Source organism: Chiloscyllium plagiosum, unplaced genomic scaffold, assembly GCF_037043375.1.
Source record: "Chiloscyllium plagiosum isolate Xiang-an unplaced genomic scaffold, Cpla_swu_hap1 HiC_scaffold_35, whole genome shotgun sequence".
NCBI lineage: Eukaryota > Metazoa > Chordata > Chondrichthyes > Orectolobiformes > Hemiscylliidae > Chiloscyllium > Chiloscyllium plagiosum.
The window spans coordinates 6193101-6213404 of NW_028270173.1; the positions used below are offsets into that span (position 1 = coordinate 6193101).

At 46.3% G+C, this 20304-nt stretch overlaps 1 protein-coding gene across 1 annotated transcript; it reads left to right on the plus strand.

Annotated features, from left to right (window-relative positions):
• The first annotated feature begins 13557 nt into the window (after positions 1-13557).
• LOC148140000 (heat shock 70 kDa protein 1B-like) lies at positions 13558-15935 on the plus strand. Its single transcript, XM_087979148.1, has one exon. The coding sequence runs from the start codon at positions 13665-13667 to the stop codon at positions 15591-15593; it is 1929 nt and encodes a 642-aa protein (XP_087835274.1). The 5' UTR covers positions 13558-13664; the 3' UTR covers positions 15594-15935.
• Positions 15936-20304: the final 4369 nt, after the last annotated feature.

A 20304-nucleotide genomic window follows, 5' to 3' on the forward strand; every position in this document is an offset into this window, starting at 1 on the left:
CCCTGGTCTATCTGCCTCCATTGCATGTTTATTCGTGTGCTGATCTAAAAGCCCATTAAAAGTCACTATGGTGTCTACCTCCTGCACTACCCCAGGCTGCCCATTCCAGGCACCTCGCCTTAGCGTAAATACATGCCTTCCAGTATTAGACATATCTGGGGAAGAAGTGTTATCTGTCAATCCTATTTATGTTTCTCCTCTATTTCTGTTGCTCCAGAGAAAACCACCCTAGTCTATCCAGCATCTCCTTATAGCTCATACTCTCTAATCCAGGTAGCGTCCTGGTAACCATCTGCTGAACCCTCTTCAAAGTCTCCACATTTTTTCTGTCGTGTCACAACCAGAACTGAAAGTGCGACCTGACCAAAAACTGAGAAATGTTAGTATTTCCTTGAGTTCAAAATCCTTCTGGTCTCCTTCCTCTTGCAAGTATATGGTGAAACTTGATAGGGATCAGGAAAGATTTACAAGGATCTTGCCAGGATTGGAGATTTTGAGCCATAGGGAGAAGTTGAATAAACTTGGGCTGTTTTCCCTTGAGTGTTAGACACTGAAGGGTGACCTTGTAGAGGTTTATAAAATCACGAGGGGCATAAATCGCCAAAGATCTTCCCTGGGGGGAGGGGAAAGATATAAAAGAGACCTAAGGGGCAATGTTTTCATGCAGAGAGTGATAGGTGTATGGAATGAGCTGTCAGAGGAAATGGCGGACGCTGGTACAATTACAACATATAAAAGGCATCTGGATGCATATATGAATAGGAAGGTTTTGGAGGGATATGGGCTGGGTGCTGGCAGGTGGAACTACATTGGGTTGGGATATTTGGTCTGCATGGATGAGTTGGACTGAAGGGTCTGTTTTTGTGCTGTACATCTCTATGACTCTATGTCGTTCTGTACAAAGGCCATTTAAGAATTGCTTGCTTGTGATCACATGCTGTTTCTCATGTTGATGTTTTATTTTCAATTCAAACTGAACTTCAGGACAAATCTTGCTTATGGCAAAAAGGCAAGATTGTCGCCCAAATTCAGAATTATCATTTCGGCGATTAATAAATTCTGTGATTAATAAATTGTATCTTTAGAAGGTGTACAGATAGACCATGTGCTGAGTAGCTGACTACAACCATGGCATCACAGGGTGACCAAGTGGGGGTTACGTGGTGTTGAATAATCGGCTGGGGTTGGCGGATTCAGCCTGTCAGTTCAGAATACAGCTCTGGGGCATAGGTTTGAATCCAACCACCAGAGATGGAGAAATTATATTTTAGTTTCAATCCGATATGGAATACAGCTGTGGCCCAATGCCAATCAAGTCATCACTGTCAACTGTGGTTTCAAAACCTCTAGCTTCCTCTTGTCATTTAGGGGAGAATCAGCCATCCTTACCTGGTTTAGCTGATGTGATTCCAGAATGAGAGGAAAGGAGATGATTCTTAACTGTCCTCTCAGCAAGTAATGACCGGCAATAAACCCAGCCAGCAATGCCCACACCCTGCTAACAAGCAAACTATATAAGAAATCCTGGTCTGAGTTCCCTACTGCAGTTAATGCACATCCATAGAGTGATGTGTCTTGTTGACTGTATCATAACCTGCACCAGAACCTGTCCGTTCCCCAACACTGTCCCCATTTGTAATTTGCCATGCATGAAGTGGCCAGGAATTTACTTCCCAAAATCTCTTGGACCCTCTGTATTCTAATTGGCTCACCTTTGACCAGGTTTAGGTCATTTATTCAAATGTGTCTTTCTGGTTCCATCACAATTTGCCCAGTAATGCTACAGCAAAACGCCTTGAGATGTTTTACAAAGCTAAGCTGCACAGATATAAGTTGTTGTTGTTCCAGTCATTGGCACAATTGGCAGGCTCACCACTGACGTAGTTTATGATGCCTTTTGCTGAGAGATTATATAAAATCAGACCAATTAAACCAAATAGTCTGGATTGTGAATAGTCTGCCGATTTATTACAGCTCTAGTATCCGCCAGGTATAATGTCATTCATCAACCATGAACAAATGCTGTGTTATGAACCAGCTCTACTGGACTGTGACGGATGGAAACAGGTAGATGAGAGTAAACCGGTTGATGTGGTGTATATGGATTTCAGCAAGACGTTTGATAAGGTTCCCCACAGTAGGCTATTTTACAAAATGCAGAGGAATGGGATTGTGGGAGACAGAGCAGTTTGGATCAGTAATTGGCTTGCTGAAAGAAAACAAGGGTTGTAGTTGATGGAACATGTTCATCTTGGTGTCCAGTTACTAGCGGCGTACCGCAAGGGTAGGTGTTGGATCCACTGCTGTTTGTCATTTTCATAAATGACCTGGATGAGGGCTTAAAAGGGTGGGTTAGTAAATTTGCGAATGATACTAAGGTCAGTGGAGTTGTGGATAGTGACGAAGGATGTAGTAGGTTGCAGAGAGACATAGATACGAAGCACAGCTGGGCTGAGAGGTTGCAAATGGAGTTTAATGTGGACAAGTGTGAGGTAATACACTTTGGACATAGCAATCAGAATACAAAGTACTGGGCTAATGGCAAGATTCTTGGGAGTGCAGATGAGCAGAGAGATCTCGGTGTCCATGTACGCAGATCCCTGAAAGTTACCACCCAGATTGACAGGGTTGTTAAGAAGGCATACAGTGTTTGGCCTTTACTAATAGAGGGATTGAGTTCCAGAACCATGAGGTTATGCTGCAACTGTACAAAGCTCTGGTATGGCCACACTTGGAGTATTGTGTACAGTTCTGGTCACCGCATTATAAGAAGGATGTGGAAGCTTTGGAAAGGATGCAGGGGAGATTTACTAGGATGTTGCCCAGGATGGAAGGAATGTCTTACAAGGAATGGCTGAGGGCCTTGAGGCTGTTTTCGTTAGAGAAGAAGGTTGAGAGGTGACTTAATAGAGACATATAAAATCATCAGAGGGTTAGATAGGGTGGACAGGGGGAGCCTTTTTCCAAGTATGGGAACAGCAAAGGGGACACAACATTAAAGTGAGGGGAGATAGGTGTAAGACAGATGTTAGAGGTAGTTTCTTTACTCAGAGAGTAGTAATGGTATGGAATGCTTTGCCAGCAACGGTAGTAGATTTGCCAAGTTTAAGTGCAGTTAAGTCGTCATTGGACAGGCATATGGACGTACACGGAATAGTGTAGGTGGGATGGGCTTCAGATTAGTATGACAGGGCGGCGCAACATCGCGGGCCGAAGGGCCTGTACTGCACTGTAATGTTCTGCGTTCTATGTTCTATGGCACCAATGCAGTGAATTCAAGAGCGATCCCAGACCAGCTTCCGCAGCAGTTTCCCTACCAGGACAGTAGGTGGCAATGTTGATCACTGCAAATGAGGCCATGGGAACCAAGAGAGAATATTAGTGAAGGATATATAAAAGCACAAAAAGCTGAGACAGAGAGAGAGAGAAAGAGACAGCACTAACAGAGACAATAGATCAAAATCCTAAAATCCTCTCGCTAACAGCATTGTGGGTCTACCCAAAACAGACAGATTGTATCAGTTCAATAAGGCACCTTCTCAGGGAAAATTAGGGAAGGGCAGTAAAGCTGGCCTAGACGGCACGACAAGAGATATGCCTCTGGGAAGGGCAGGTCTGAGTGCTAAATATTCCTGATGACAAGGTGTTCAGAAAATAATGGGATGGAGGAGGCCTGGCTGTATTGGTGAGCCGAGAGCATTCCAAATCTGGAGGAAGTGGATTTCCCACAAGGTCCAAGGGCGGAATGCATTTGTCTTCAGCTAAGGAACGATAAGAGTGCAACAAGCTTACTAGGTGTCGTCTCTCTCAACCACCAATCCTTCTAAATGATCGCTGAAAGAGACTGGGAGAAAACACAGATTAAGAGACAGTGCCTTGGGGGAAAGGGGAGGGCATATCTTTGCGTGTGTGTGTGAGAGAGAGAGAGAGAGAATGTGTGTGTGGGGTGGGTGATGTGTGTTGGGGTGTGTGTGTGTGTATGTGTATGGTGAGGGCAGGGACGTGTGTGTGTGTGTGTGAAGGAAGATGTGGGTGGCGGATGTGTGAATAGCAGGGGACAGTGTGCTTCGATCATAAGAATATGAGTCAGCATTATATTGTAAAGTGTAGTGTGAGGCGGCAAATAAATGTGGATCTTTACAGCTGCAAATGGAAAAAAATTTCAAACTCCACAGTTTTTATATTATTCCAGCCTATTCCAAGCTTTTCCTCTGAGTTGACACTCAATGGGATATTGCTCCAGCTGCCTCACTGAGAACAAGCCCCTGTTTGTTCAAGACAAAAGTGAGGACTGCAGATGCTGGAGATCAGACTCAAGATTAGATTGGTGCTGGAAGAGAACGGCAGGTCAGGCAGCTTCCGAGGAGCAGAAAAATCAACGTTTCAGGCAGGAGCTGATTCCTGATGAAGGGTTCCTGCCCGAAATGTCGATTTTGAAAGTTGAAAGTGAAAATGCTGAATCTGATCTCAAAAAAAAATTAAACCACCTGAAGTCCAATGTCATAGAAAGAAATTCAGCTGGTACTGGTTAGATTGAAATAGGGGACATTAGGAAAGTGCTTTATTGAAACAGTGGAGACAGGTCAGAGAATGCTCACTCGGTTGGTTCCTGGGTTGAAGCAGTTCCCTCGTGATGAAAGGTTTCAGGCTGGGGATGTACTCATTGGAGTTTAGAGCAACGAGAGGTTCTTACTGAAATGTATAAGATGGTGAAGGCGTTGACAGAGTAGACATTGAGAGGCTGTTTCCCATCGTGGGGGAACATGGAACCAGGGACAGAATTTCAAAGTAAGGGCCCTGCCAATTAACATGGAGATGGGGAGGGATTTTGTGTCTCGGGAATCATTAATCTTTGGAATTCTCTCCCCCTCGAGAGCAGTGGAGGCCAGTTCATTGAATAGACTCAAAGCTGAGTTAAACCGGTTTTTGATCAATGAGGGAGTCGAAGGTTGTGGGAGTCAGGCAGGAAAATGGAGTTAGGGTCACAATCAGATCAGCCGCCATCTTTATGAATGACAGAGCCAGCTCCAGGGGTCACTCCTGTTCCTGTTTTTGGTGTGAGAGAAAGAGAGAGAGAAAGAGAGAGAGAGAGAGGAGGAGGAGGATTTTGGCATGTGTGGAGGGATGTGTGTGAGTGGGAGATGGGTATTTGTGAGGATATACATGTGAAGGTGTGCTCATTGGGGAATGTATTTGTCTGGGCAAGATGGCTGTATGTAGGCGCCCGTGCGAGAAAGTTGTCAATCAAATTAGAACATAGAACATAGAACATAGAAGAATACAGCGCAGTACAGGCCCTTCGGCCCTCGATGTTGCGCCGATCCAAGCCCACCTAACCTACACTAGCCCACTATCCTCCATATGCCTATCCAATGCCCGCTTAAATGCCCATAATGAGGGAGAGTGCACCACTGCTACTGGCAGGGCATTCCATGAACTCACGACTCGCTGAGTAATGAACCTACCCCTAACATCTGTCCTATACCTACCCCCCCCTTAATTTAAAGCTATGCCCCCTTGTAATAGCTGACTCCATACGTGGAAAAAGATTCTCACTGTCGACCCTATCTAAACCCCTAATCATCTTATACACCTCTATCAAGTCACCCCTAAACCTTCTTTTCTCCGATGAAAACAACCCCAAGTGCCTCAGCCTTTCCTCATACGATCTTTCTACCATACCAGGCAACATCCTGGTAAACCTCCTCTGCACCCGTTCCAGTGCCTCCACATCCTTCCTATAGTATGGCGACCAAAACTGCACACAATACTCCAGATGTGGCCGCACCAGATTCCTATACAACTGCAACATGACCTCAGTACTCCGGAACTCAATTCCTCTACCAATAAAAGCCAGTACGCCATATGCCTTCTTCACCGCACTATTTACCTGGGTGGCAACTTTCAAAGATTTGTGTACATGGACACCAAGATCCCTCTGCTCATCCACACTACCAAGTATCTGACCGTTAGCCCAGTACCCCATCTTTTTATTACACTTACCAAAGTGAATCACCTCACACTTAGCTACATTGAACTCCATTTGCCACCTTTCTGCCCAGTTCTGCAGCTTATCTATATCCCGCTGTAACCTGCCACATCCTTCCTCACTGTCTACAACTCCTCCGACTTTCGTATCATCCGCAAACTTACTCACCCAACCTTCTAACCCCTCCTCCAGGTCATTTATAAAAATGACAAACAGCAATGGTCCCAAAACAGATCCTTGCGGAACACCACTAGTGACGGCACTCCAAGATGAACATTTGCCATCAACTACTACCCTCTGTCTTCTTCCAGCCAGCCAACTCCTAATCCAAACCTCCAACTCACCCTCAATGCCATACCTCCGTATTTTTTGCAGTAGTCTACCATGGGGAACCTTATCAAACGCCTTACTAAAATCCATATACACCACATCTACTGCTTTCCCCTCGTCCACCTCCTTAGTCACCTTCTCAAAGAATTCAATAAGGTTTGTGAGGCACGACCTGCCCTTCACAAAACCATGCTGACTATCCTTGATCACATTATTCCTATCCAGATGTTCATAAATCCTATCCCTTACAATTCTCTCTAAGATTTTTCCCACAACAGAAGTGAGACTCACCGGCCTATAGTTACTAGGGTTATCCCTACTCCCCTTCTTGAACAAGGGAACCACATTTGCTAGCCTCCAATCTTCTGGCACTACTCCTGTAGACAACGAGGACATAAAAATCAAGGCCAATGGCTCTGCAATCTCTTCCCTTGCTTCCCAGAGAATCCTAGGATAAATGCCATCAGGCCCAGGGGACGTATCTATTTTCACCCTTTCCAGAATTTCCAACACCTCTTCTCTACATACCTCAAAGCCATCCATTCTACTTAATTGTGACTCAATACTCACATTGACAACAATGTCCTGTTCCTGATTGAATACTGACGAAAAGTATTCATTCAGTGTCTCCCCAATCTCTTCAGCCTCCACACGCAACTTCCCACTACTATCCTTGACTGGACCTATTCCTACCCTAGTCATTCTTTTATTCCTGACATACCTATAGAAAGCCTTAGGGTTTTCCCTAATCCTACCAACTAAGGACCTTTCATGTCCCCTCCTTGCTGCTCTTAGCTCTCTCTTCAGGTCCTTCCTGGCTACCTTATAACTCTCAATCGCCCCAATTGAACCTTCACGCCTCATCTTTACATAGGCCGCCCTCTTCCATTTAACAAGAGATTCCAATTCCTTATTAAACCACGGCTCCCTCACACGATCCTTTCCTCCCTGTCTGACGGGCACATACTTATCAAGGACACTCAATAGTTGCTCCTTGAACAAGCTCCACATATCAATTACACCCTTGCCTTGAAGCTTACTTTTCCAGGCCACACATCCTAAGTCATGCCTCACAGCATCATAATTTCCCTGCCCCCATCTATAACTCTTGCCCTGTAGTGCACACTTATCCCTCTCCATCACTAGAGTAAAGGTCACCGAATTGTGGTCACTGTCCCCAAAGTGCTCACCTACCTCTAATTCTAACACCTGGCCTGGTTCATTACCCAGAACCAAATCCAGTATGGCCTCACCTCTTGTTGGCCTATCTACATATTGTGTCAGGAAACCCTCCTGCACACATTGGACAAACACTGACCCATCTAACGAACTTGAGCTATAGCTTTCCCAATTAATATCAGGAAAGTTAAAGTCCCCCATAACAACCACCCTATTACTTTCACTCTTCTCTTGAATCATCCTCGCAATCCTTTCTTCTACGTTTCTAGGACTATTAGGAGGCCTGTAAAAAACTCCTAACAGGGTGAGCTCACCTTTCCTATTCCTAACCTCAGCCCAAACTACCTCAGATGGCGAGTCTTCATCCATCGTCCTTTCCACAGCTGTAATACTATCTTTGACAAGCAATGCCACACCTCCCCCTCTTTTACCCCCACCTCTGACCCTACTAAAACATTTAAACCCTGGAACCTGCAACAGCCAATCCTGTCCCTGTTCTACCCATGTCTCCGTAATAGCCACAACATCGAAGTCCCAGGTACCAACCCACGCTGCAAGTTCACCTACCTTATTTCATATACTTCTTGCATTGAAGTATACACACTTCAAACCACTTTCCTGTTTACAGGCACCCTCCTTTGAAATTGATGCCATGTTCCGAACCTCCCTACATTCCAGGTCCTGCACCCTAAAGCTACAGTCTGGGTTCCCATGCCCCTGCAGAGTTAGTTTAAACCCCCCCCAAGAGCACTAGCAAACCTCCCACCAAGGATACTGGTGCCCCTCAGGTTCAGATGTAGACCATCCTGTTTATAGAGGTCCCACCTTCCCCAGAAGGAACCCCAGTTATCCAAATACCGGAATCCCTCCCTCCTGCACCATCCCTGTAGCCACGCATTTAACTGTTCTCTCTCCCTATTCCTCGACTCTCTATCACGTGGCATGGGTAACAAACCAGAGACAACAACTCTGTTTGTTCTAACTCTGAGCTTCCAACCTAGCTCCCTGAAAGCCTGCCTAACATCCTCAGCGCTCCTCCTACCTATGTCATTGGTGCCAATGTGGACCACGACTTCGGGCTGCTCCCCCTCCCCCTTAAGGACCCGGAAAACACGATCAGAGACATCACGTACCCTTGCACCTGGGAGGCAACATACCAAACGTGAGTCTCTCTCATTCCCACAAAACCTCCTATCTGTGCCCCGAACTATCGAGTCCCCAATTACTATTGCTCTGCTCTTCTCCACCCTTCCCTTCTGAGTAACGGGGACAGGCTCCGTGCCAGAGGCCTGAGCCCCGTTACTTGCCCCTGGTAAGTCGTCCCCCCCCACAAGTATCCAAAACGGTATACTTGTTCTTGAGGGGAACGGCCGCAGGGGGTCCCTGCACTGGCTGCTTCCTCCCAGTCCCCCTCACTGTTACCCATCTATCTGCCATTTGGAGTTACTACTTCCCTAAAGCTCCGATCTATGACCCCCTCTGCCTCCCGAATGATCCTAAGTTCATCCAACTCCAGCTCCAGTTCCCTAACACGGTCTTGGAGGAGCTGGAGATGGGTGCACTTCCTGCAAGTGTTATCAGCAGGGACGTCCATGGCATCCCTCACCTCAAACATGTTGCAAGAGGAACATTGCACTGCCTTCACTGCCATCCCTCTGAAAGTAACCTTTTATAAAAAAAAACTGGGTCTAAAGAGTACAACAAGCAAAATGCAACACTTACCTACTTACCACAACGGGTCTTATTATTTAGGTTAGAGGAGGAGGGCGGGTGGGAGACACTACCTCTGTAGTGCCTCAGGTTCTTCTCCTGCGAGCTTTTAAAGGGAAAAAAAACCTACCCGGCTGCCCCTCCGGTCTTCGTCACTTCCCCCTGCTGCTCCCGCTCTTTCTGTAAAGAGAGAAAAAAAAACCGCTGCCCGCTACCGGTAAGTAATTTTAAAACAAACTGTCTTACCTTAGCTGCTGCTCGCACTCAAAGTCAAAATTGATGGGAGTCTGTGCCCAGAGAGAGAAAAGATGGGGTAGCAGACAAAGGGATTACTGATGATAATTCATGAGAGAGAAATGCTGAGGGGATACAAATGGGAATTGGGAACAGGTGAAAATGGGTTGTACATGCTGAGTGTAACCCATAGGGAACAGGACATGGTGGTATGGGATGGGAAATGAACAAGGTGGTCAAGCTCTGAAATTGTTAAGCCCATTGCTGAGCCCTGCAGGCTGTAAGATATCGAGGGGGAAGATGAGGAGTTGTTCCACCAGCTTTTGATGAGCTTCACTGGAGTACTGCAACAGGTCTGAGACAGAAATGGCAACATGGGGGATAGAGGTGTTGAAGTGGCAGGTAAGTGGAAGCTCAAGGTCATTTTTACAGAGAGTAGGTGTTCTGCAAAGTGATCACCCAGCCTGCACTTTGTCTCCCTAATATAGAGGAGCTGACATTGTCAGCAGCGAATACAGTAGATGTGACCAATCCTGCTCTCACCTTCACCTGGTCCATCTCTGACTCCTCCCTTCCCTTCCTCCACATCTCTGTTTCCATTTCTGAGACTGGCAGGTCACCAATAACCATCCCTAATCCAGCAACTCCCACAGTTCCATCGAATATACACTCACATATCCTGCTTTATTTAAGAACCACATTCCATTCTCTGTCTCCATCACATCTGTTCTGATGACGCCAACTTCCGCAGAGGGACCACAGAGATATCCATGTCCTCAACCGAGCATTCCCCAGCACCATGATTAACAGGGCATTCAGCCGTATCCAACCCAATTCCCACAATTCTGCCATCGCTCCTTCCCTTCCCTCCCACAACGACAGGGTCCCCCTTGTGCCTACTTTTGACACTGTCCTCTGCATCCAAAGAATCATAAGGTGCCATTTATTTCATCTCCAGTGGGATGTCAACGCCAGACACGTTCAACATGCCCAGTGACTCTAGTCACCCTACTACACAAAAACATTGCAGAGATGACCACCAGACTACTACTACCCCAAGGCATCATGGTAGCCCGAAAACCTACTCCCACACTGCAACAACTACTTATGATCAAAGTTTGTGAGAAGATTTATAGCTCGGGTGCTCGTTCCTGTGGTTCTGTTCACCGAGCTGGAAATTTTTCTTGCAAACGTTTCGTCCCCTGTCTAGGTGACATCCTCAGTGCTTGGGAGCCTCCTGTGAAGCGCTTCTTTGATGTTTCCTCCGGTGTTTATAGTGGCCTGTCCCTGCCGCTTCCGGTTGTCAGTTTCAGCTGTCCGCTGTAGTGGCCGGTATATTGGGTCCAGGTCTATGTGTTTGTTGATGGAGTTTGTGGATGAGTGCCAAGCTTCTAGGAATTCCCTGGCTGTTGTTTGTTTCGCTTGCCCGATAATGGTAGTGTTGTCCCAGTCAAATTCATGTTGCTTGTCGTCTGCGTGTGTGGCTACTAGGGATAGCTGGTCGTGTCGTTTCGTGGCTAGTTGATGTTCATGGATGCGGACCGTTAGCTGTCTTCCTGTTTGTCCTATATAGTGTTTTGTGCAGTCCTTGCATGGGATTTTGTACACTACATTAGTTTTGCTCATGCTGGGTATCGGGTCCATCGTTTTGGTGAGTTGTTGTCTGAGAGTGGCTGTTGGTTTGTGTGCTGTTATAAGTCCTAGTGGTCGCAGTAGTCTGGCTGTCAGTTCAGAGATGTTCTTGATGTATGGTAGTGTGGCTAGTCCTTTGGGTTGCGGCATGTCCTCGTTCTGTTGTATCTCCCTTAGGCATCTGTTGATGAAATTGCGAGGATATCCGTTTTTTGCGAATACCTTGTATAGGTGTTCCTCTTCCTCTTTTTGCAGTTCTGGTGTGCTGCAGTGTGTTGTGGCCCTTTTGAATAGTGTCTTGATGCAACTTCGTTTGTGTGTATTGGGATGGTTGCTTTCATAATTCAGGACTTGGTGTGTGTGTGGCTTTCCTGTGTACCTTAGTGGTGAATTCTCCGTTTGGTGTTCTCTGTACACTCACGTCGAGGAATGGTAGTTGGTTGTCCTTTTCTTCCTCTCTCGTGAATCGGATTCCTGTTAGTGTGGAGTTGATGATCCGGTGTGTATTCTCTATTTCCGTGTTTTTAATGATTACAAAAGTGTCATCAACTATCTGACCCAGAGTTTGGGTTGAATTTGTGGTAAGACTGGGACAACACTACCATTATAGGGCAAGCGAAACAAAGAACAGCCAGGGAATTCCTAGAAGCTTGGCACTCATCCACGAACTCCATCAACAAACACATAGACCTGGACCCAATATACCGGCCACTACAGTGGACAGCTGAAACTGACAACCGGAAGAGGCGGGGACAGGCCACTATAAATGCCGAAACACCACAGAAGCGCTTCACAGGAGGCTCCCAAGCACTGAGGATGTCACCTAGACAGGGGACGAAACGTTTGCAACAAAAACTTCCAGCTGGGCGAACAGAACCACAGCAACTACTGATGAAATTAACCTGCTTTGCAGTTATCACCATCGTAACTGGATTACTTAATTATCAAATACATTGCATTTTCCATATTTTTAATTAGCATCATTGTACAAGATTGTATAAAACATGGCTTGATTTTCAGCTCGAAGAAAGAGTTTCAGCTACCTGGACAAACTCTGTTTCAGCTTAGTCAATTTCTCTTTCGTGATATCGCGGTGTTAATAAAATCTTTGTTAATTTCACTACCATCTGTGTTTTATGATCTCTGCTTTATTGGGCTAATTTCTCCGATAACCAGACACATACTGTGCCCCCTTCCCTTTTCAGCATTCCATAGGGACTATTCCATCTGGTCCAGTCACCCTCTACCCTCCACACCTCCCGAGAGCCCCACATCACCATCCCCTGCTCCCACAGGAAGTGCAACTCTTGCCCGCTTCCTGCCTCACTATCCAACGTTCCAGAAAACACGGACCAGCTGAAGTACTGATTCATTTTCACTTCACTGAGTCCAGTCTATTGTATTCACTGCTGACAATGCAGTCTCCTTTACATTTGAGAGACAATATGCAGACTGGGGAGGGGGCGGGGGGGTGACCATTTTGCTGAACACTAGGCTCTGTCTGTAAAAATGACCCTGAGCCTCCAGTTACCTGCCACTTCAACACATCCCCATGATTCTATTGTCAACATTTCAGTCTCAGTCCTGCTGCAGTGCTCCAGTGATGTTAGTCACAAGCTGGTGGAACAACACCTCATCTTCCCCCCCTCAGCACCTTACAGGAAACGACGATCATTCTGAACGCATGAAGGAGGGTCAGGGAGATGCTGAGTTGTCCCCCGCTCCCTGGTCAATAGCCATCCCACAACAACGCTCAATAATTATTCAGTCATTCTCACATTGCTGTTTACGGGAGCTTCCTGTGTGAGAACTGGCTGCTATGTTTCCCAAAGAGATTAGCAGTTAATTAACTGAAAATATTCCTGGACAAGGTTGCTTCTTTTTTTCTGAAAAGAAAGGACAGTTTTGCTCGCACCATGAAATAATTTTACATTCGGATAATACGTTCTATTTTGTCCCAAGTGACTAGAGATTTAAAATGCAAACATCAGGTTCTCAGGAGTGTGTTGAATGGGCGAGCTAGGCGGTAAAGTCCAGTTCCTGTCCTGTCCTTGTGCATCAGGACTTGTCAATGACCGCCTTCACAGGGATCCGCTGCATCTGGGACATTCTGCTGCTCACATCTCGCTGATTCGATCCCCAGTAGATCCCCCTCCATCCACACCCCCGCCCCCCATCCTTTCCCGCTGCCGCCGGGCGGGGGCGGGGGACAGATCCCGCTGGAACTTTCCGCCTCTTTCCAGAACCTTCTCCCCCGGGCTCGCTCCTTCCAGAACACTCTCGGGCTCTCGGCGCCTCGCGGAACCGTCCGCGCTCCCATTGGCCGCCGCCTCAGAACCTTCCGCAACATTCCGCCGTGACCTCACCGCCGCGCTCCACCATTGGTCCGCGCCGCTGCCAATCACCCGGCCCCACCTGCCCGGGACCGCCCACACATTCTATTTAAAGGGCCGCAGCTCCCACTGAGCGTCACAATCACAGTCGTTCGCATTGATTGGACACTGAGTGACAGCTCGGTCACTGCGGCAGACAGAAGGGAGCACTCCACAGCAGAGGAGAAGACTCAGTTCTACCACAGACTTTGATCAACATGCCTGCAGCTCAAGGAACAGCTATTGGTATTGACCTGGGCACCACCTACTCTTGTGTTGGGGTCTTCCAGCATGGCAAGGTGGAGATCATCGCCAATGACCAGGGCAACCGTACCACCCCCAGCTACGTGGCCTTCAATGACACTGAGAGGCTCATCGGAGATGCTGCCAAGAACCAGGTGGCTCTGAACCCTCAGAATACCATCTTTGATGCCAAGAGGCTCATCGGAAGAAGGTTCGATGACCCAGTTGTCCAGACTGACATGAAGCACTGGCCTTTCCAGGTGATGAATGATGGAGGGAAGCCAAGGGTCAAGGTTGAGTACAAGGGGGAGAGTAAAGCCTTTTATCCTGAGGAAATATCTTCCATGGTGCTGACCAAGATGAAGGAGACAGCAGAGGCCTATCTGGGACACCCTGTCACCAATGCTGTTATCACGGTGCCTGCTTACTTCAATGACTCCCAGCGCCAGGCAACCAAAGATGCTGGTGTGATCGCTGGCCTCAATGTCCTCCGTGTCATCAATGAGCCAACGGCAGCTGCCATTGCCTACGGTCTGGACAAGAAGGGCAGAGGAGAACACAACGTTCTCATCTTTGACCTGGGGGGTGGCACCTTCGATGTGTCTATTCTCTCCATTGACGATGGTATCTTTGAAGTGAAATCAACGGCTGGTGATACCCACTTGGGAGGAGAGGACTTTGATAACCGCATGGTCAATCACTTCATTGAAGAGTTCAAGCGGAAATACAAGAAGGACATCAGTCAGAACAAGAGGGCAGTCAGGAGGCTGAGGACAGCCTGTGAAAGAGCCAAGAGAACCCTGTCTTCCAGCACACAAGCCAGTATTGAGATTGACTGTCTGTTCGAAGGCATTGACTTCTACACCTCCATCACCAGGGCTCGGTTTGAGGAGCTGAATGCTGACCTGTTCAGAGGGACTCTGGAACCAGTGGAGAAAGCTCTGAGAGATGCCAAGTTGGACAAGTCACAGATCCATGATATTGTCTTGGTTGGGGGCTCCACCCGCATCCCCAAGATCCAGAAACTGCTGCAAGATTTCTTCAGTGGCAAGGAGCTGAACAAGAGCATCAATCCTGATGAGGCTGTGGCCTATGGCGCAGCTGTTCAAGCAGCTATTCTGATGGGGGACAAGTCTGAGAATGTTCAGGACCTACTTCTCCTGGATGTCGCTGCCCTGTCTCTGGGTCTCGAGACAGCAGGAGGTGTCATGACTGCACTCATCAAGCGCAACACCACCATTCCCACCAAGCAGACCCAGATCTTCAGCACCTACTCTGATAACCAGCCTGGTGTCCTTATTCAGGTGTATGAAGGGGAGCGAGCCATGACTAAGGACAACAATCTCCTGGGTAAATTTGAGTTGAGTGGCATTGCTCCTGCCCCTCGTGGTGTGCCCCAGATTGAGGTCACCTTTGATATCGATGCCAATGGCATCTTGAATGTCTCTGCTGTTGATAAGAGCACTGGCAAATCGAACAAGATCACCATCAGCAATGACAAGGGCAGGCTGAGTAAGGAGGAGATTGAGAGGATGGTGCAGGATGCGGAAAAGTACAAGAATGAGGATGAAGCCCAGCGGGAAAGGATCAGAGCCAAGAACAGTCTAGAGTCCTACGCCTTCAACATGAAGAGCACAGTGGAGGATGAGAATGTGAAAACTAAGATCAGTGAGGGAGACCGGAAGAAAATTCTTGAACAATGTAACCATGCAATCCTGTGGCTGGAGAACAACCAGATGGCAGACAAGGAGGAGTTTGAGTACCAGCTGAAAGAACTGGAAAATCTTTGCCGTCCCATCATTGCCAACTTGTACCAAGGAGGAGCAGCAGCAGCAGGGGGTTCTTGCAGAGCCCAGGCTGGATGTGCCACTTCCACAGGACCAACAGTGGAGGAGATGGATTAAAGGACTAGAAAGTCAGAGCCTCCGCAATCCAGGACTGAACTTTAGACTGGGACTTGGTCAGCACCACGATCTCTCTCTTTCAGTGACAGGGAGAGGAGAGGGTTGCTGCAGAAATTACTGCCAGCTGTAACAGTTACGATGTCACTGATCTTGGAGCCTGTTGACATTTTGTAATATGTTTGTCAATGTGGTGAATTAATTTTCTGAATACTCTGGAAGAACATAATCTTGTTATATTTGATTTATATAGGGGATAATTCTTAATGTACAGAAAAATATTTATTTTTGTTTACAAATTCACTTTTTTTTTAAAAAAAATAAATGTTCTTATTGATTTCTGCATGTTTCTTTCTGAGGTGTATGATTTGACACACATACTGTGAATGATTTTTCTTTGTTTTCCTACTGCAAAGCATTTCTGACACATTTTTGCACCAGCACTGAGTTATTTTTACTCCAGATTACGAAACATAGAACAGTACAGCACAGAAACAGGCCTTTCGACCCATGATGTAGCGTCGTCCAGGGCTCCAAGTTAAACTCATCCCTTCTGCCTGGCAATCCCCCTGGTCTATCTGCCTCCATTGTATGTTTATTCGTGTGCTGATCTAAAAGCCCATTAAAAGTCACTATGGTGTCTACCTCCTGCACTACCCCAGGCTGCCCATTCCAGGCACCTCGCCTTAGCGTAAATACATGCCTTCCAGTATTAGACATATCTGGGGAAGAAGTGTTATCTGTCAATCCTATTTATGTTTCTCCTCTATTTCTGTTGCTCCAGAGAAAACCACCCTAGTCTATCCAGCATCTCCTTATAGCTCATACTCTCTAATCCAGGTAGCGTCCTGGTAACCATCTGCTGAACCCTCTTCAAAGTCTCCACATTTTTTCTGTCGTGTCACAACCAGAACTGAAAGTGCGACCTGACCAAAAACTGAGAAATGTTAGTATTTCCTTGAGTTCAAAATCCTTCTGGTCTCCTTCCTCTTGCAAGTATATGGTGAAACTTGATAGGGATCAGGAAAGATTTACAAGGATCTTGCCAGGATTGGAGATTTTGAGCCATAGGGAGAAGTTGAATAAACTTGGGCTGTTTTCCCTTGAGTGTTGGACACTGAAGGGTGACCTTGTAGAGGTTTATAAAATCACGAGGGGCATAAATCGCCAAAGATCTTCCCTGGGGGGAGGGGAAAGATATAAAAGAGACCTAAGGGGCAATGTTTTCATGCAGAGAGTGATAGGTGTATGGAATGAGCTGTCAGAGGAAATGGCGGACGCTGGTACAATTACAACATATAAAAGGCATCTGGATGCATATATGAATAGGAAGGTTTTGGAGCGATATGGGCTGGGTGCTGGCAGGTGGAACTACATTGGGTTGGGATATTTGGTCTGCATGGATGAGTTGGACTGAAGGGTCTGTTTTTGTGCTGTACATCTCTATGACTCTATGTCGTTCTGTACAAAGGCCATTTAAGAATTGCTTGCTTGTGATCACATGCTGTTTCTCATGTTGATGTTTTATTTTCAATTCAAACTGAACTTCAGGACAAATCTTGCTTATGGCAAAAAGGCAAGATTGTCGCCCAAATTCAGAATTATCATTTCGGTGATTAATAAATTCTGAGATTAATAAATTGTATCTTTAGAAGGTGTACAAATAGTCCATGTGCTGAGTAGCTGACTACAACCATGGCATCACAGGGTGACCAAGTGGGGGTTACGTGGTGTTGAATAATCGGCTGGGGTTGGCGGATTCAGCCTGTCAGTTCAGAATACAGCTCTGGGGCATAGGTTTGAATCCAACCACCAGAGATGGAGAAATTATATTTTAGTTTCAATCCGATATGGAATACAGCTGTGGCCCAATGCCAATCAAGTCATCACTGTCAACTGTGGTTTCAAAACTTCTAGCTTCCTCTTGTCATTTAGGGGAGAATCAGCCATCCTTACCTGGTTTAGCTGATGTGATTCCAGAACGAGAGGAAAGGAGATGATTCTTAACTGTCCTCTCAGCAAGTAATGACCGGCAATAAACCCAGCCAGCAATGCCCAAACCCTGCTAACAAGCAAACTATATAAGAAATCCTGGTCTGAGTTCCCTACTGCAGTTAATGCACATCCATAGAGTGATGTGTCTTGTTGACTGTATCATAACCTGCACCAGAACCTGTCCGTTCCCCAACACTGTCCCCATTTGTAATTTGCCATGCATGAAGTGGCCAGGAATTTACTTCCCAAAATCTCTTGGACCCTCTGTATTCTAATTGGCTAACCTTTGACCAGGTTTAGGTCATTTATTCAAATGTGTCTTTCTGGTTCCATCACAATTTGCCCAGTAATGCTACAGCAAAATGCCTTGAGATGTTTTACAAAGCTAAGCTGCACAGATATAAGTTGTTGTTGTTCCAGTCATTGGCACAATTGGCAGGCTCACCACTGACATAGTTTATGATGCCTTTTGCTGAGAGATTATATAAAATCAGACCAATTAAACCAAATAGTCTGGATTGTGAATAGTCTGCCGATTTATTACAGCTCTAGTATCCGCCAGGTATAATGTCATTCATCAACCATGAACAAATGCTGTGTTATGAACCAGCTCTACTGGACTGTGACGGATGGAAACAGGTAGATGAGAGTAAACCGGTTGATGTGGTGTATATGGATTTCAGCAAGACGTTTGATAAGGTTCCCCACAGTAGGCTATTTTATAAAATGCAGAGGAATGGGATTGTGGGAGACATAGCAGTTTGGATCAGTAATTGGCTTGCTGAAAGAAAACAAAGGGTTGTAGTTGATGGAACATGTTCATCTTGGTGTCCAGTTACTAGCGGCGTACCGCAAGGGTAGGTGTTGGATCCACTGCTGTTTGTCATTTTCATAAATGACCTGGATGAGGGCTTAAAAGGGTGGGTTAGTAAATTTGCGAATGATACTAAGGTCAGTGGAGTTGTGGATAGTGACGAAGGATGTAGTAGGTTGCAGAGAGACATAGATACGAAGCACAGCTGGGCTGAGAGGTGGCAAATGGAGTTTAATGTGGACAAGTGTGAGGTAATACACTTTGGACATAGCAATCAGAATACAAAGTACTGGGCTAATGGCAAGATTCTTGGGAGTGCAGATGAGCAGAGAGATCTCGGTGTCCATGTACGCAGATCCCTGAAAGTTACCACCCAGATTGACAGGGTTGTTAAGAAGGCATACAGTGTTTGGCCTTTACTAATAGAGGGATTGAGTTCCAGAACCATGAGGTTATGCTGCAACTGTACAAAGCTCTGGTATGGCCACACTTGGAGTATTGTGTACAGTTCTGGTCACCGCATTATAAGAAGGATGTGGAAGCTTTGGAAAGGATGCAGAGGAGATTTACTGTAATGTTCTGCGTTCTATGTTCTATGGCACCAATGCAGTGTATTCAAGGGCGATCCCAGACCAGCTTCCGCAGCAGTTTCCCTACCAGGACAGTAGGTGGCAATGTTGATCACTGCAAATGAGGCCATGGGAACCAAGAGAGAATATTAGTGAAGGATATATAAAAGCACAAAAAGCTGAGACAGAGAGAGAGAGAAAGAGACAGCACTAACAGAGACAATAGATCAAAATCCTAAAATCCTCTCGCTAACAGCATTGTGGGTCTATCCAAAACAGACAGATTGTATCAGTTCAATAAGGCACCTTCTCAGGGAAAATTAGGGAAGGGCAGTAAAGCTGGCCTGGACGGCACGATAAGAGATATGCCTCTGGAAAGGGCAGGTCTGAGTGCTAAATATTCCTGATGACAAGGTGTTCAGAAAATAATGGGATGGAGGAGGCCTGGCTGTATTGGTGAGCCGAGAGCATTCCAAATCTGGAGGAAGTGGATTTCCCACAAGGTCCAAGGGCGGAATGCATTTGTCTTCAGCTAAGGAACGATAAGAGTGCAACAAGCTTACTAGGTGTCGTCTCTCTCAACCACCAATCCTTCTAAATGATCGCTGAAAGAGACTGGGAGAAAACACAGATTAAGAGACAGTGCCTTGGGGGAAAGGGGAGGGCATATCTTTGCGTGTGTGTGTGAGAGAGAGAGAGAGAATGTGTGTGTGGGGTGGGTGATGTGTGTTGGGGTGTGTGTGTGTGTATGTGTATGGTGAGGGCAGGGACGTGTGTGTGTGTGTGTGAAGGAAGATGTGGGTGGGGGATGTGTGAATAGCAGGGGACAGTGTGCTTCGATCATAAGAATATGAGTCAGCATTATATTGTAAAGTGTAGTGTGAGGCGGCAAATAAATGTGGATCTTTACAGCTGCAAATGGAAAAAAATTTCAAACTCCACAGTTTTTATATTATTCCAGCCTATTCCAAGCTTTTCCTCTGAGTTGACACTCAATGGGATATTGCTCCAGCTGCCTCACTGAGAACAAGCCCCTGTTTGTTCAAGACAAAAGTGAGGACTGCAGATGCTGGAGATCAGACTCAAGATTAGATTGGTGCTGGAAGAGAACGGCAGGTCAGGCAGCTTCCGAGGAGCAGAAAAATCAACGTTTCAGGCAGGAGCTGATTCCTGATGAAGGGTTCCTGCCCGAAATGTCGATTTTGAAAGTTGAAAGTGAAAATGCTGAATCTGATCTCAAAAAAAAATTAAACCACCTGAAGTCCAATGTCATAGAAAGAAATTCAGCTGGTACTGGTTAGATTGAAATAGGGGACATTAGGAAAGTGCTTTATTG

Coding starts and splice junctions, on each gene's coding strand:
- LOC148140000 (XM_087979148.1), top strand. CDS start 13,665: ATGCCTGCAGCTCAAGGAACAGCTATTGGTATTGACCTGGGCACCACC.